At 45.4% G+C, this 14,242-nt stretch overlaps 1 protein-coding gene across 1 annotated transcript in view; it reads left to right on the top strand.

The window, feature by feature from the left end:
• The window catches only part of nrg1 (neuregulin 1), a 175,191-nt gene that overhangs the window by 103,946 nt on the left and 57,003 nt on the right, over positions 1 to 14,242 (top strand). The window contains 2 exon segments of the mRNA XM_065017231.1: positions 4,355 to 4,532; positions 6,227 to 6,348. Coding sequence (XP_064873303.1) covers positions 4,355 to 4,532; positions 6,227 to 6,348 — 300 coding nt within the window.

Below are 14,242 nucleotides of genomic sequence, written 5' to 3'. Positions count from 1 at the left end.
TCACAGTGTGCTAACAGTTATAGAAATGTAGCCTAAAGTGTTAGCCTACGGGCCCTTCTCCCTAGTCCAGTCATGACTCAGAGCACTGCCTCTATTGGTCACAGGAAGCACCACTAAGAGGATTAGGCTGAAACGAGAAGCACTCAAACATGCAACTACGTGTACGGTATTGTTTTGTCTGAGCTCATATTTTCTTTCAGTAATGTGCTGTATTCCAGGTATTTTTGTCAGCCTCTTCCTCGTCAGTGTCTCCTTAGATGTCTGCCTATTTTCACAGGCGTAACATCATGAGAATATTAAAGTCCACTGTCATTTAAAAAAAGAAACATTTTTCGATTATCTGTGAGAACAGAGCTTTTATCAAAGCTTTTCAACAATTGGGAATGTTGAAAAAGTTAGTGTCAACACCTTGACACAAAAGGGCTCATGTTTCTTGTTTTGCACGAAGGCTAGAATGACTTTTCCTCTAATACTCAATGAATTCTGTCTAATTTCTTATCAGATTAAATATTTTCTTTTAAAGGAAAAGTTCCGGTTTGGGTTGGGCTCCTGCTCTCAGAAAATGATCATTAGGGAAGTGAAAGTATAGCTGCTCTGACTAAGGGAGTTTCCCTTTGCAAACAAAAGGGCATGAATGAACACACACATGCCCTTTTGTGCCCCACTGATTTAGGTGGGAAACCCTTGTGTGATTCCCTTTAAGCTTTGCCCGGTTCAGGTGCTGTGAGCTCTGTTGAGGTTGAGCAACAGTTGTGTAATAATGACAGACCTGCCCAGAAATGAATGGGGTTTAACCCAGCCCAGAGAGATTGCAGCGTGTCTGGGTCCAGCGTCTCCAGAGAGCTCTCGTAACGTACCTGTGTCAATTATCTGTTCCTTCAAAGAACTCCTGGAGTTTGTAACCATGGAGATAATATTCAGTCAACCATTTGGATTGAGACTTTAGCTCTCTAATAATGAATTTACATTAATGGACATATTTTTGTAAGATGTTAACTTCTGGCTAGGTTGATGAGTTTGACTCACTTCTGACACCATGTTATGATCTTAGTCAGATATAACTGTACTGCGCAGCAGAGCATGAGCAAATGGCTCAGCTCCAAAATGTTAGTGTTCAATTTGGTGATACCCTGATCTACAGTTGAAGTCGGAAGTTTACATACACCTTAGCCAAATACATTTAAACTCAGTTTCATTAAAAAAAAAAAAAATAATAATTAATCCCCTGTCTTAGGTCAGTTAGGATCACCACTTTATTTTAAGAATGTGAAATGTCTTTTATCGCATTCCCAGTGGGTCAGAAGCTTACATACACTCAATTAGTATTTGGTAGCATTGCCTTTAAATTGATTAACTTGGGTCAAATGTTTTGGGTAGCCTTCCACAAGCTTCCCACAATAAGTTGGGTGAATTTTGGCCCATTCCTCCTGACAGGGCTGGTTTAACTGAGTCAGGTTTGTAGGCCTCCTTGCTCGCACACGCTTTTTCAGTTCTGCCCACAAATTTTCTATAGGATTGAGGTCAGGACTTTGTGATGGCCACTCCAATACCTTGACTTTGTTGTCCTTAAGCCAATTTTCCACAACTTTGGAAGTATGCTTGGGTCATTGTCCATTTGGAAGATCCATTTGCGACCAAGCTTTAACTTCCTGTTGCTTCAATATATCCACATAATTTTCATGATGCCATCTATTTTGTGAAGTGCACCAGTCCCCCCTGCAGCAAAGCACCCCCACAACATGATGCTGCCACCCCTGTGCTTCACGGTTGGGATGGTGTTCTTCGGCTTGCAAGCCTCCCCCTTTTTCCTCCAAACATAACAATGATCATTATGGCCAAACAGTTCTATTTTTATTTCATCAGACCAGAGGACATTTCTCTAAAAAGTACGATCTTTGTCCCCATGTGCAGTTGCCTTTTTTATGGTGGTTTTGGAGCAGTGGCTTCTTCCTTGCTGAGCGGCCTTTCAGGTTATGTCGATATAGGACTCGTTTTACTCTGGATATAGTTACTTTTGTACCCGTTTCCTCCAGCATCTTCACAATGTCCTTTGCTGTTGTTCTGGGATTGATTTGCACTTTCCGCACCAAAGTACGTTAATCTCTAGGAGACAGAACGCACCTCCTTCCTGAGCGGTATGACGGTCGCGTGGTCCCATGGTGTTTATACTTGCATTTTATTGTTTGTACAGATAAATGTGGTACATTCAGGCATTTGGAAATTGCTCCCAAGGATGAACCAGACTTGTGGAGGTCTTTTTTCTGAGGTCTTGGCTGATTTTTTTGGGGGGGGGTTTCCCATGATGTCAAGCAAAGAGGCACTGAGTTTGAAGGTAGGCCTTGAAATACATCCACAGGTACACCTCCAACTGACTCAAATGATGTCAATTAGCCTATCAGAAGCTTATAAAGCCATGACCTAATTTTCTGGAATTTTCCAAGCTGTTTAAAGGCACAGTCAACATAGCGTATGTCAACTTCTGACCCACTGGAATTGTGATACAGTGAAATAATCTGTCTGTAGACAATTGTTGGAAAAATGACTTGTGTCATGCACGAAGTAGATGTCCTAACCGACTTGCCAAACTATAGTTTGTACGACCCTGCCTCACACAGGAAGCGGCGCAGGTCCTAATCCAGGCACTTGTCATCTCCCGTCTGGATTACTGCAACTCGCTGTTGGCTGGGCTCCCTGCCTGTGCCATTAAACCCCTACAACACATCCAGAACGCCGCAGCCCGTCTGGTGTTCAACCTTCCCAAGTTCTCTCACGTCACCCCGCTCCTCCGCTCTCTCCACTGGCTTCCAGTTGAAGCTCGCATCCGCTACAAGACCATGGTGCTTGCCTACGGAGCTGTGAGGGGAACGGCACCTCAGTACCTCCAGGCTCTGATCAGGCCCTACACCCAAACAAGGGCACTGCGTTCATCCACCTCTGGCCTGCTCGCCTCCCTACCACTGAGGAAGTACAGTTCCTGCGCAGCCCAGTCAAAACTGTTCGCTGCTCTGGCCCCCCAATGGTGGAACAAACTCCCTCACGACGCCAGGACAGCGGAGTCAATCACCACCTTCCGGAGACACCTGAAACCCCACCTCTTTCAGGAATACCTAGGATAGGATAAAGTAATCCTTCCCCCCCTTACTAGATTTAGATGCACTATTGTAAAGTGGCTGTTCCACTGGATGTCTTAAGGTGAACGCACCAATTTGTAAGTCGCTCTGGATAAGAGCGTCTGGTAAATGACTTAAATGTAAATGTTAACAAGAAATTTGTGGAGTGGTTGGAGTGGTTGAAAAATGAGTTTTAATGACTTAAGTGTTAATAAACTTCCGACTTCAACTGTAGTTATTGCTGAAACAACAGGCCCTACCTGACCCTAACCCGATGTATAATGATAAGCTAGGGTCATGTAGCAGAGCTCTAGCACATAGTGCAATGATATACTTATTTGCAAGTTCATTCTCAACAATGCTGCATAAAATAATAATAATGAAAAGGAATGATGAATTCCTAGATGAGTCAGTCGAGGCACTAACTGCCAGTCATTGGGTGGCGAGTCATCTGTCCTTGCATTAGCCTAATTCCTTAGTAATTACTTTTTTCGACAGCTGCACTGATGAACCATTACTCAGATACAAGTTCTGGTGTCCCATTTCATATAGTTTTCTTTGAGTAAGCATTGTTGGGATTTTTCTGCTGCTTCGTTAATGAATGAATACTGCTGGTGAATGGTGGCGTACAGAATAGTGGGTTGGCAGGTTATTCCAGATTAGTTCCCTTCCTCATGATGGAGTGGTGGTCTTCTGCTCCTGTTGTTGAATACCTTGGGATTGTGACATTCGACTAATGCCTTTCTTCCTTGACAGGCCCAAACATTGATTTCTAAATATCCTACTAACAAGTGATGCCTCGTACTGCACATTGACTAGGCCTAATTATCAGTAATCACCATTTGTACAACAATCACATTTTTGCTTGAGGATTAAAGTGGTTGTACAGAATGTTTGCCTCTGGGGGTGCTCTTGAGCTTAAATGGGTTTTTATAGGTCCCCCCCCCCAGCTACCCAGGGAGGTTACTACACCCCTCCAATGACAATAACAAGTGAAATCCAACAGTAGGCTGCCCATCAATGTGTATATTTTTGCTATTTTGAAAATCTTTCTTACATTTTTCCACTGATACAATGGTGTCCTTAGTGAAGTGAACCTGTTTTTTGTAATGTAAAAAAAAAAAAAAAATGTTTGAAGGAGAACGGTGCTACCCATTCTGCCTCACTCAGACAGGAAGTGAACCTGTTTCGACCTGCTGTACTAACTGCTGTTGTGTGACTGTTGACCTGGTTCTGTGTTGCAGCTGAGCCCAAGCTGAAGGAGATGAAGAGTGTGGAGGTCGTGGAGGGGATGAAGACATTCTTGAAGTGCGAGCTCGGAGCGGGGAACCCATCCCCCAAATTCAAGTGGTACAAGGATGGGGTCGATTTAGCCAACATCAAGAACAAACTCAAAGGCACCAAGTTAAAAAGAAAGAAAGAGTAAGTACCTCCTCGTAAATCCGTTATAAGTTTTGAGTTCTTAATAAGTTTATAATACTTATACCCTGTCCTTCAAAATTGTAAATGTATCTGATTAGAAGCTGTTTATTTGTGACATATGCAGAATCTGGCTGACAGTTGCAGCGAGGAATGATTCATGACCTGGTAGCTTTTGGTTCTCGCTGAGGTGGCGTTATTGACACCCACAGCCACCTCTAGTCTCCAGCACGCCTCTGGTGGTATCTGACGGGGGCTCGACACCTGCCCCATCACCTCTCTGCCATATCAAATTGTATTAGTCACATGCGCCGAATACAATACACCTTACAGTGAAATTCTTACTTATGAGCCCCTAACCGACAATGCAGTTTAAAAAAATACAAATAAGAATAATAAATAAAAGTAACAAGTAATTAAAGAGCAGCAGTAAAATAACAATAGCGAGACTACATACAGGGGGGGTACCAATACAGAGTCAATGTGCTGGGGCACCGGTTAGTTGAGGTAATATTTAGGTAGAGTTATTAAAGTGATCGATGTATAGATGATAACATAGGGTAGCAGCGGTGTAAATGAAGGGGGGGGGGACAATGCAAATAGTCTGGGTAACCATTAGATTAGGTGTTCAGGAGTTTTATGGCTTGGGTTAGAAGCTATTTAGAAGCCTCTTGGACATAGACTTGGCGCTCCGATGCCGCTTGCCGTGCGGTAGCAGAGAGAACAGTCTATGACTAGTGTGGCTGGAGTCTTTGACAATTTTTAAGGCCTTCCTCTTACACCGCCTGGTATAGAGGTCCCGGAGGCCATGCAGCTTGGTCCCAATGATGTACTGGGCCGTTCGCACTACCCTCTGTAGTGCCTTGTGGTCGGGAGGCCGAGTAGTTGCCATACCAGGCAGTGAAGCAACCAGTCAGGAAACTCTCGATGGTGCAGCTGTAGAACCTTTTGAGGATCTAAGGACCCATGCCAAATCTTTTCAGCCTCCTGAGGAGGAATATGTTTTATCATGCCATCTTCACGACTGTCTTGGTGTGCTTGGACCATGTTAGTTTGTTGGTGATGTGGACACCAAAGAACTTGAAGTTCTCACTCCACTGCAGCCCCGTTGATGAGAATGTGGTGTGTGCTCGGTCCTCTTTTTCCTGTAGTCCACAAGCATCTCCTCTGTCTTGATCATATTGAGGGAGAGGGTGTTGTCCTGGCACCACACGGCCAGGTCTCTGACCTCCCCCCTATAGGCTGTCTTGTCGTTGTCGGTGATCAGGCCTACCACTGTTGTCATATGCTTGTTTAGAAGATGAGGCTCATATAATTCCATCACAAAAGGGCCCATATTTATAAAGCCTCTCAGAGTAGGAGTGCTGATCTAGGATCAGGTCCCATCTGTCCTCATAATCATAATCACATAATCACTTCTACTCTGAGATGCTTTTAAGAATACAGACCCTGGTCAAGTCCATTGAATCCTAAATAGTGTCATTTTTCATTTGGAATTAACAAAACCCAGCGTTAATACTAAATGGAGAATAACTCCATAGTTCCCCAGTATCAACACATTGAACCCAGAAATGGTTTCAAATCATCTGTTTTAAGTGTCGTGCTCAGGCCTCTATGTACTGTATATGCAGTAGATGGAATACTCTGGTCATGCTCATTGAAACATGTTTCATCCTAAATGTGTCTGTCTCCTACAGAGGGAAAGTCTCTGAGCTCCACTTCAAGAAAACCACTGATGCACACACTGGTTCCTACACATGCGAAGCCATCAACAACCTGGGAAAAACCAGCACCGTTGGCAACGTGACGCTCCTCCGCGGTAAGACCATTCATAAACAATGTTTAACCTTAAGTTGACTTGATTGCTTCATGACAGCTAATTGCAGAGGTAGTATGTGAGAATGTGCGTGTTGTATTCATGGGGGATTTGTGACTGAATTAGTAGCATTGAGGTGTCCCTCCTCAGGGTCAGACTGGAGATGATGTGGAGGTTAGGGTCCTCTAGGTGGGGGGCTAGGGGTCCTCTAGGTGGTGGGGGGCTAGGGGTCCTTCAGGTGGGGAAGTTAGGGGTCCTATAGGTGGAGGGGGGGCTAGGGACCCTCTAGGTGGGGGGGCTAGGGACCCTCTAGGTGGGTGGGCTCGGGACCCCCTCACACATCAGAACCACACATCAGAGGGTTCTGACATGACACTGGGTTTCTCTGAGGGAGAGCGGGCTCTTCACCTTGTGGTCGTACATGCTCCTCACTGGCATTTTAGTCAATAGGGGCAGCTGGCATTTCAAACCTGCCGTTTCAGCTTAGTGGTACAACACAACCCTTACCAATCCAAGCTAAAAGGGCCTTTATTGTAAGCTGTTCACAGGTTCAACACCACAGGTAAGTCTGCACATTTTAAGAGTTTGATTGTAAAACACGTTTTACAAGTTGTGGTATACTAATTGCAGCATGTTATAACATTTTTAAGTCGTCACAAGATGTGGAAATACAGGTATAAACGGTGATGGTGTAACTTGCCGAAAGCGCGTACAGTCTGTTCTGCGCTAGAGCAACTACTCCTTATGTGCCTTTTCTCGCCCCGCCGGTTTGCCAGTCTTGCCAAAAAACACTGACGTTAATCAACTTCTGACTGATAGAGGAAAAAATCCCGGGGCCGTTAATATCGCAGACAGGTAAATGCTCGATGCCTCCAAGTCTGATCCTCTCCACTCACACACCATTTTGCGACATTGCAAGAGTGATCAGTATGCGGGCCAGTTTAAAGCAGCCACTTAATCACTTCTTTCAATTAGCCAGTAGTACCTCTCTGAACGGCTGCCAATGGAGAGAAAAGAGCCATGTCAGCCACCTCTTGACTGAGGAGTTAGCCCAGCAGAGACCAGCGGTGGCAGCCCCTGGAAGCCATCTATGCTAATCACAGCTAGTTAGCCCTGTTCAATGTGGACAGCTGGGAGGATGAATCAGTCACTCATTGTGTGTCTTTTGTATTCTGTTGCTGGCATTGGCAGATGATATGATATTACCCTGGTCTGCAGTATCTTGTCAAGTCTCATTCTCTAATCACATTGGGCCTACTGATACACACAGACAGATCTGATTGCATGGCTAAGGTTAGCAACACATGAGCACATCTGATATCTATGAGAACATACTGGGTTATCAGCTTTGACATGCTTCCTGTCTGTTGGCCTCCTTGTTGTACATAACCAAGTTCTTGTCTGTGCCACAGTTTCTGCTTTAGCTGTACTGTACTGGTGAATTGGGTTAACTCTGCATGCAGATGAATTCCTGGGGTGATTTTTAGTAATGTAATGTCTCCTCCATTTGCTGCTTCCTATTTATTAGTCGCACAATGGCAACTTGAAATATTGGTCTGTCCACTTGAAATATTGGTCTGTCCACTTGAAATATTGGTCTGTCCACTTGAAATATTGGTCTGTCCACTTGAAATATTGGTCTGTCCACTTGAAATAACGGTCTGTCCTCCAGAAATAACGGTCTGTCCTCCAGAAATAACGGTCTGTCCTCCTGAAATAACGGTCTGTCCTCCTGAAATAACGGTCTGTCCTCCTGAAATAACGGTCTGTCCTCCTGAAATAACGGTCTGTCCTCCTGAAATAACAGTCTGTCCACTTGAAATAACGGTCTGTCCACTTGAAATAACGGTCTGTCCACTTGAAATAACGGTCTGTCCTCCTGAAATAACGGTCTGTCCTCCTGAAATAACGGTCTGGCCTCCTGAAATAACGGTCTGGCCTCCTGAAATAACGGTCTGTCCACTTGAAATAACGGTCTGTCCACTTGAAATAACGGTCTGTCCTCCTGAAATAACGGTCTGTCCAGTCTTTCTCACATAGTCTCTCAGGCTAGGGTACAACAGAGAAATAATTAGTATACTTCAGTTTTTGCTGGCTATTACTCAGTTTTGCAGTGTAATGTGAAGGATTTTAACCTAATCACCTTCAAGTCTGTTGAAGACGTTTGTACCCACCTACCCAGTGGGAAAAAGTGGTTGTAATGACATTTTCAACCACTTTTGCCCACTAGGTATTCGTCAGGGGTTGGTAGTGGTGGCCTGAGGAATCCTGATCTAATGGAATGCGGACTTAAACTTCTTTACAGACTTCCTATGAAAAATGAATGATGTCCTAAAAATTCTCGCAGTACATGTTTTGTTGCAGCACTAGCAAGGCCCTTTCCTAAACCAGCATGTCCCTGCTACTCCGTCCGCCCGTTCTGCATCTATTTACAGTGATTAGCTGGTTGCTTTCAGCTAGCTCATTTTGATGCTAATTAGGTTTTGGGGGCTAACGTTTGCGGTCGAGCCGTTTGATATTACTAACGTGTATTTGCAGTGTTATTCTATTCTCTGGGCAAAATGTGTGATTGACCTCTACTGTAATAGAAATAACCCACTCTGAAATCCTCTCGATGTTCCTCTAAGCTCTACAAGGTTGTGTGACTTGGTCTCTGGCTTCTCTACCTAGCTAAATATCAGGCTCTTACCTTAAACCTATCATGAGATACATTTTGATTGTCATAGTTGCATGGTTAGCAACTAATGATCATTACAGTGTGCTCTGTGTGGCTACTACAATGTGCAGGCAGGAACTGTATACAGTATGTAAATAAGCAAGGTAAAGGGAAGGACTTCCATGTTGCATCAGGAATGTCTCTTTGTACAGTTTATTCATTACATTTTGTTTTGCATGAACTATTATTAACTCACCTTGACTGTATTGTTACCTGAACACTTTAATTTTGGAGCCAGTTCTCTCTGGTTTCAAGGAGTCCTACTGTTTTGCGAGGGCATTTTTGGCACTATGAGTGATGATCTCCATACTGTGCAGTGTGGTAATGGAATTGCCTACTGAGAGGGTGTAGAGTGGCCAGATTCCCAAGGGTAACAATCGACTGTGGATAACCTTGACATGCACAGACAGATGCACCCCGTGTGTGTGTGTGTGTGTGTGTGCCTGTGGTAATCCCAGACTGTTTCCCTTATAACAAGGATACACAATAACGGCAAGAACAAATGTCAGGTGATGTCTTAAACAAGATTAAAAAGACAGTCGACTAGAGTCCCTGGATTGGATCTCAGCCAGAGCTGCCATTTTGTCCTTTGTGTCATCTCCCTTCAATGAATAAACATTGGCATATATTCTCCTCTATTAGTTCATAGTGATAATACAGGCCTTGGGTTCGACACGTCATTGATTTGGGTGCTTATGTAGTTTCCCCATTTAACGAGCCATTTTCTTACAACTTGAAAGCTCAGGCCATCACTAGCTCATCCATGGTCACCGTCTGTGTTAGCAGGGGCTTTTCATTTGTTTACCTTTTCCTTTAAAAAAAGTCATTTCTCAGTGTTTCCAGGGATTCCATAATGACCCTCATTAGCCAATTGTAGCAGAAAATTGATGAGGCTTGATCAGAGACGGCATAGCATTGGAAGGTCACACAGAATGTGAAAAGCATGTTGGTCTCCTCCTCAAATAGTTTGAATATTTGAATAAAATTTGTCCTGTTCACCAAAAATCTTCATAACATTAGGTTTTGACATTTTGTCGAGATATTCTCTCTTTTTCAGACTTTTTCCAGACTTCAGGTAGGAGTGATGGTCCCATACTGTGCCATCTGACTCATCAACATTTGGAATGGGTTCAAAACAAAATTGCCCTTAAAAAATATACTGCCCTTAAAAAGGCTGTTTTGAACATCCACGAAATGTATGGATATTGATTTAAATGAACACGGCTTTTTAATCTGGACAGATGATTGGAACGAGGGTAGGGGGGAAATGGGCTCAGTGTTATAAAGTGGTGAGTGAGCTGACATTGCAGTTGGCGGAAAATGAATGGCTCGCGGCTTGGATTCGGCTGGCAGAATTGAACTGTTACAGAGATCATTAGCCTTGGCCATTTGCATATTTAGGCCCAGGTATAAATCTGACATTTGAACCTTGTCGTCAGATGCTATTCTTCTTCTTCTCTGGATGTATGTTCTATAAACCGATTCTGCTGACAGCTTCAACCGATCCCTGAAGTGTTCCCCTGTATCGTTCCCCTGTATCGGCAGATACATCATTCAAATCAAATTGAATTAGTCACATGCACCTAATACAACAGGTGTAGTAGACCTTACAGTGAAATGCTTACTTACGAGCCCTAACCAACAATGCAATTTAAAATAAAAAATATTGATAAGAAATAAAAGTAACAAGTAATTAAAGAGTAACAGTAAAATAACAATAGCGAGACTATATACAGGGGGGTAGCGGGACAGAGTCAATGTGTGGAGGCACCGGTTAGTCGAGGTAATTTAGGTCATATGTACATGTAGGTAGAGTTATTAAAGTGACTATGCACAGATGATAACAACAGAGAGTAGCAGCGGTGTAAAAGTGTGTGGGGGGGGGGGACAATGCAAATAGTCTAGGTAGCCATTGGATTAGATGTTCAGGAGTCTTATGGCTTGGGGGTAGAAGCTGTTTAGAAGCCTCTTGGAACTAGACTTGGCACTCCAGTACCGCTTGCTGTGCGGTAGCAGAGAGAACAGTCTATGACTGGGGTGGCTGGAGTCTTTGAAAATTTTAGGGCCTTCCTCTGACACCGCCTTGTAAAGAGGTCCCGGGTGGCAGGAAGCTTGGCCCCAGTGATGTACTGGCCCGTACGCACTACCCTCTGTAGTGTCTTGCGGTCGGAAGCCGAGCAGTTGCCATACCAGGCAGTGATGCAACCAGCTCTCGATGGTGCAGCTATAGAACCTTTTGAGGATGAGGACCCATGCCATATCTTTTCAGTCTGATTGGGGAATAGGTTTTGCCGTGCTCTCTTCATGACTGTCTTGGTGTGCTTGGACCACGATAGTTTTTTGATAATGTGGACACCAAGGAACTTGAAGCTCTCAACCTGCTCCACTACAGCCCCGTCGATGAGAATGGGGGCGTCTTTGGTCCTCTTTTTCCATTAGTTTTTGCCCGGCCATGTGTATTCATGCCTAATTTGAAAATAAAACAATCTGAAATACTTATGGAGACATTTTCTTATGTCCGAAGAAGGCAATGGGATGCCGAAAAACCCAATAAATGACTGGGGAACTTGTGTATAGAGTGTGACTCTTATTTGTATAGCCTACAGTTTACTCTTCACACCTCTACTATCTGTTTTGGGTGTACGCCAGCTCATGCATTTCACTTGACATTTCTAACGTGAAACAATATTTGTGTGTCATGTCACACAATGTGTTATCCAGGCCTGCTATATTCTCATTGTGCTGGATAGAACGTTTCTAAAGCCTTGTCACTCTTCCAAGCAACAGTTTACTCGTACAATGTCTCAATATGGCAAGGGATTTTTTTTTTTTTTAAGAACAGGAACATCTGTGTTCAGGTTAGCGGCGTTACATGCTGTAAGACCGGTCTGGAGCACATGGCCGGGCAATAAGCAGATGTTGGGCTGTGTGGAGGGATAGTATGTCAAATAAACCCACGTCCGTCATCCCAGGATAAGGCCTTTCTGCCAAGAAAACAGACAATGTCATGTCAATGGTATTTGGTCATGACGCCATTTAACAAAAATACCAAACACATGTCATGTTGTTTTCATAAGCCCAGTGTCTACATGGCTCTCGTTTCAAATACAGTGCATTAATTAAAACGTCTAGACATCTATGACTGTCTGGTGGATGTAGCGCTCATCCTATTGGAGTGACTGGCCGGTTGTGGTCAGGGGAACTACACCGATGACAGGATTCGTTTTCTGCAATTCCGCCTTGCTAGGATCATTGTAAATTGTTTTCGATGTGTTACATTTCACAGGAGATATGAGGTTATTCTCTTCAATTTAATTTGTAATCCTTTCGATTACACTTTAACAGGAAAACAAACGTCTGCTAATACTATGATTACTTTTTCTGAGTAGAAGAGGCTTCCATTTGGTATATGGTTTGAATAGGCCTAAATGAGTAGAGACAAACCACACCATTCCCAGAGAGCGAGAGAGAGAGACACGCACACCATTCTGAGAGACACGCACACCATTCTGAGAGACACGCACACCATTCTGAGAGACACGCACACCATTCTGAGAGACACGCACACCATTCTGAGAGACACGCACACCATCCTGAGAGACACGCACACCATTCTGAGAGACACGCACACCATTCTGAGAGACACGCACACCATTCTGAGAGACACGCACACCATTCTGAGAGACACGCACACCATTCTGAGAGACACGCACACCATTCTGAGAGACACGCACACCATTCTGAGAGACACGCACACCATTCTGAGAGACACGCACGCACACCATTCTGAGAGACACGCACGCACACCATTCTGAGAGACACGCACGCACACCATTCTGAGAGACACGCACGCACACCATTCTGAGAGACACGCACGCACACCATTCTGAGACACGCACGCACACCATTCTGAGACACGCACGCACACCATTCCCCGAGAGACACGCACGCACACCATTCCCCGAGAGACACGCACGCACACCATTCCCCGAGAGACACGCACGCACACCATTCCCCGAGACACGCACGCACACCATTCCCCGAGACACGCACGCACACCATTCCCCGAGACACGCACGCACACCATTCCCCGAGACACGCACGCACACCATTCCCCGAGACACGCACGCACACCATTCCCCGAGACACGCACGCACACCATTCCCGAGACACGCACGCACACCATTCCCCGAGACACGCACGCACACCATTCCCGAGACACGCACGCACACCATTCCCGAGACACGCACGCACACCATTCCCCGAGACACGCACGCACACCATTCCCCGAGACACGCACGCACACCATTCCCCGAGACACGCACGCACACCATTCCCCGAGACACGCACACCATTCCCCGAGACACGCACACCATTCCCCGAGACACGCACACCATTCCCCGAGACACGCACACCATTCCCCGAGACACGCACACCATTCCCCGAGACACGCACACCATTCCCCGAGACACGCACACACGCACACCATTCCCCGAGACACGCACACACGCACACCATTCCCCGAGACACGCGCACACGCACACCATTCCCCGAGACACACGCACACGCACACCATTCCCCGAGACACACACACACACACCATTCCCCGAGACACACACACACACACACACCATTCCCCGAGACACACACACACACACACACACAATTCCCCGAGACACACACACACACACACACACACACATTCCCCGAGACACACACACACACACACACACACACCATTCCCCGAGACACACACACACACACACACACCATTCCCCGAGACACACACACACACACACCATTCCCCGAGACACGCACACCATTCCCCGAGACACACACACACACACACACCATTCCCAGAGAGTCACACTCTCTCTCTCTCTCTCTGGGAATGGTGTGTGTGACTCTCAGGGAATGGTGTGTGTCTCTCTCTGGGAATGGTGTGTGTCTCTCTCTGTGTGTCTCTCTCTGTGTGTCTCTCTCTGGGAATGGTGTGTGTCTCTCTCTGGGAATGGTGTGTGTCTCTCTCTGGGAATGGTGTGTCTCTCTCTGGGAATGGCGCGTGTGTGTGTGTGTGTCTCTCTCTGGGAATGGCGTGTGTGTCTGTGTCTCTCTCTGGGAATGGCGTGTGTGTCTGTGTCTCTCGGGGAATGGTGTGTGTGTGTGTGTCTCGGAATGGTT

Source organism: Oncorhynchus nerka, linkage group LG4 (genome assembly GCF_034236695.1).
Source record: "Oncorhynchus nerka isolate Pitt River linkage group LG4, Oner_Uvic_2.0, whole genome shotgun sequence".
Classification (NCBI taxonomy): Eukaryota; Metazoa; Chordata; class Actinopteri; order Salmoniformes; family Salmonidae; genus Oncorhynchus; species Oncorhynchus nerka.
The sequence above is the reverse complement of the archived record's forward strand: the minus strand, read 5'-3'. Positions and strand labels throughout refer to the sequence as shown.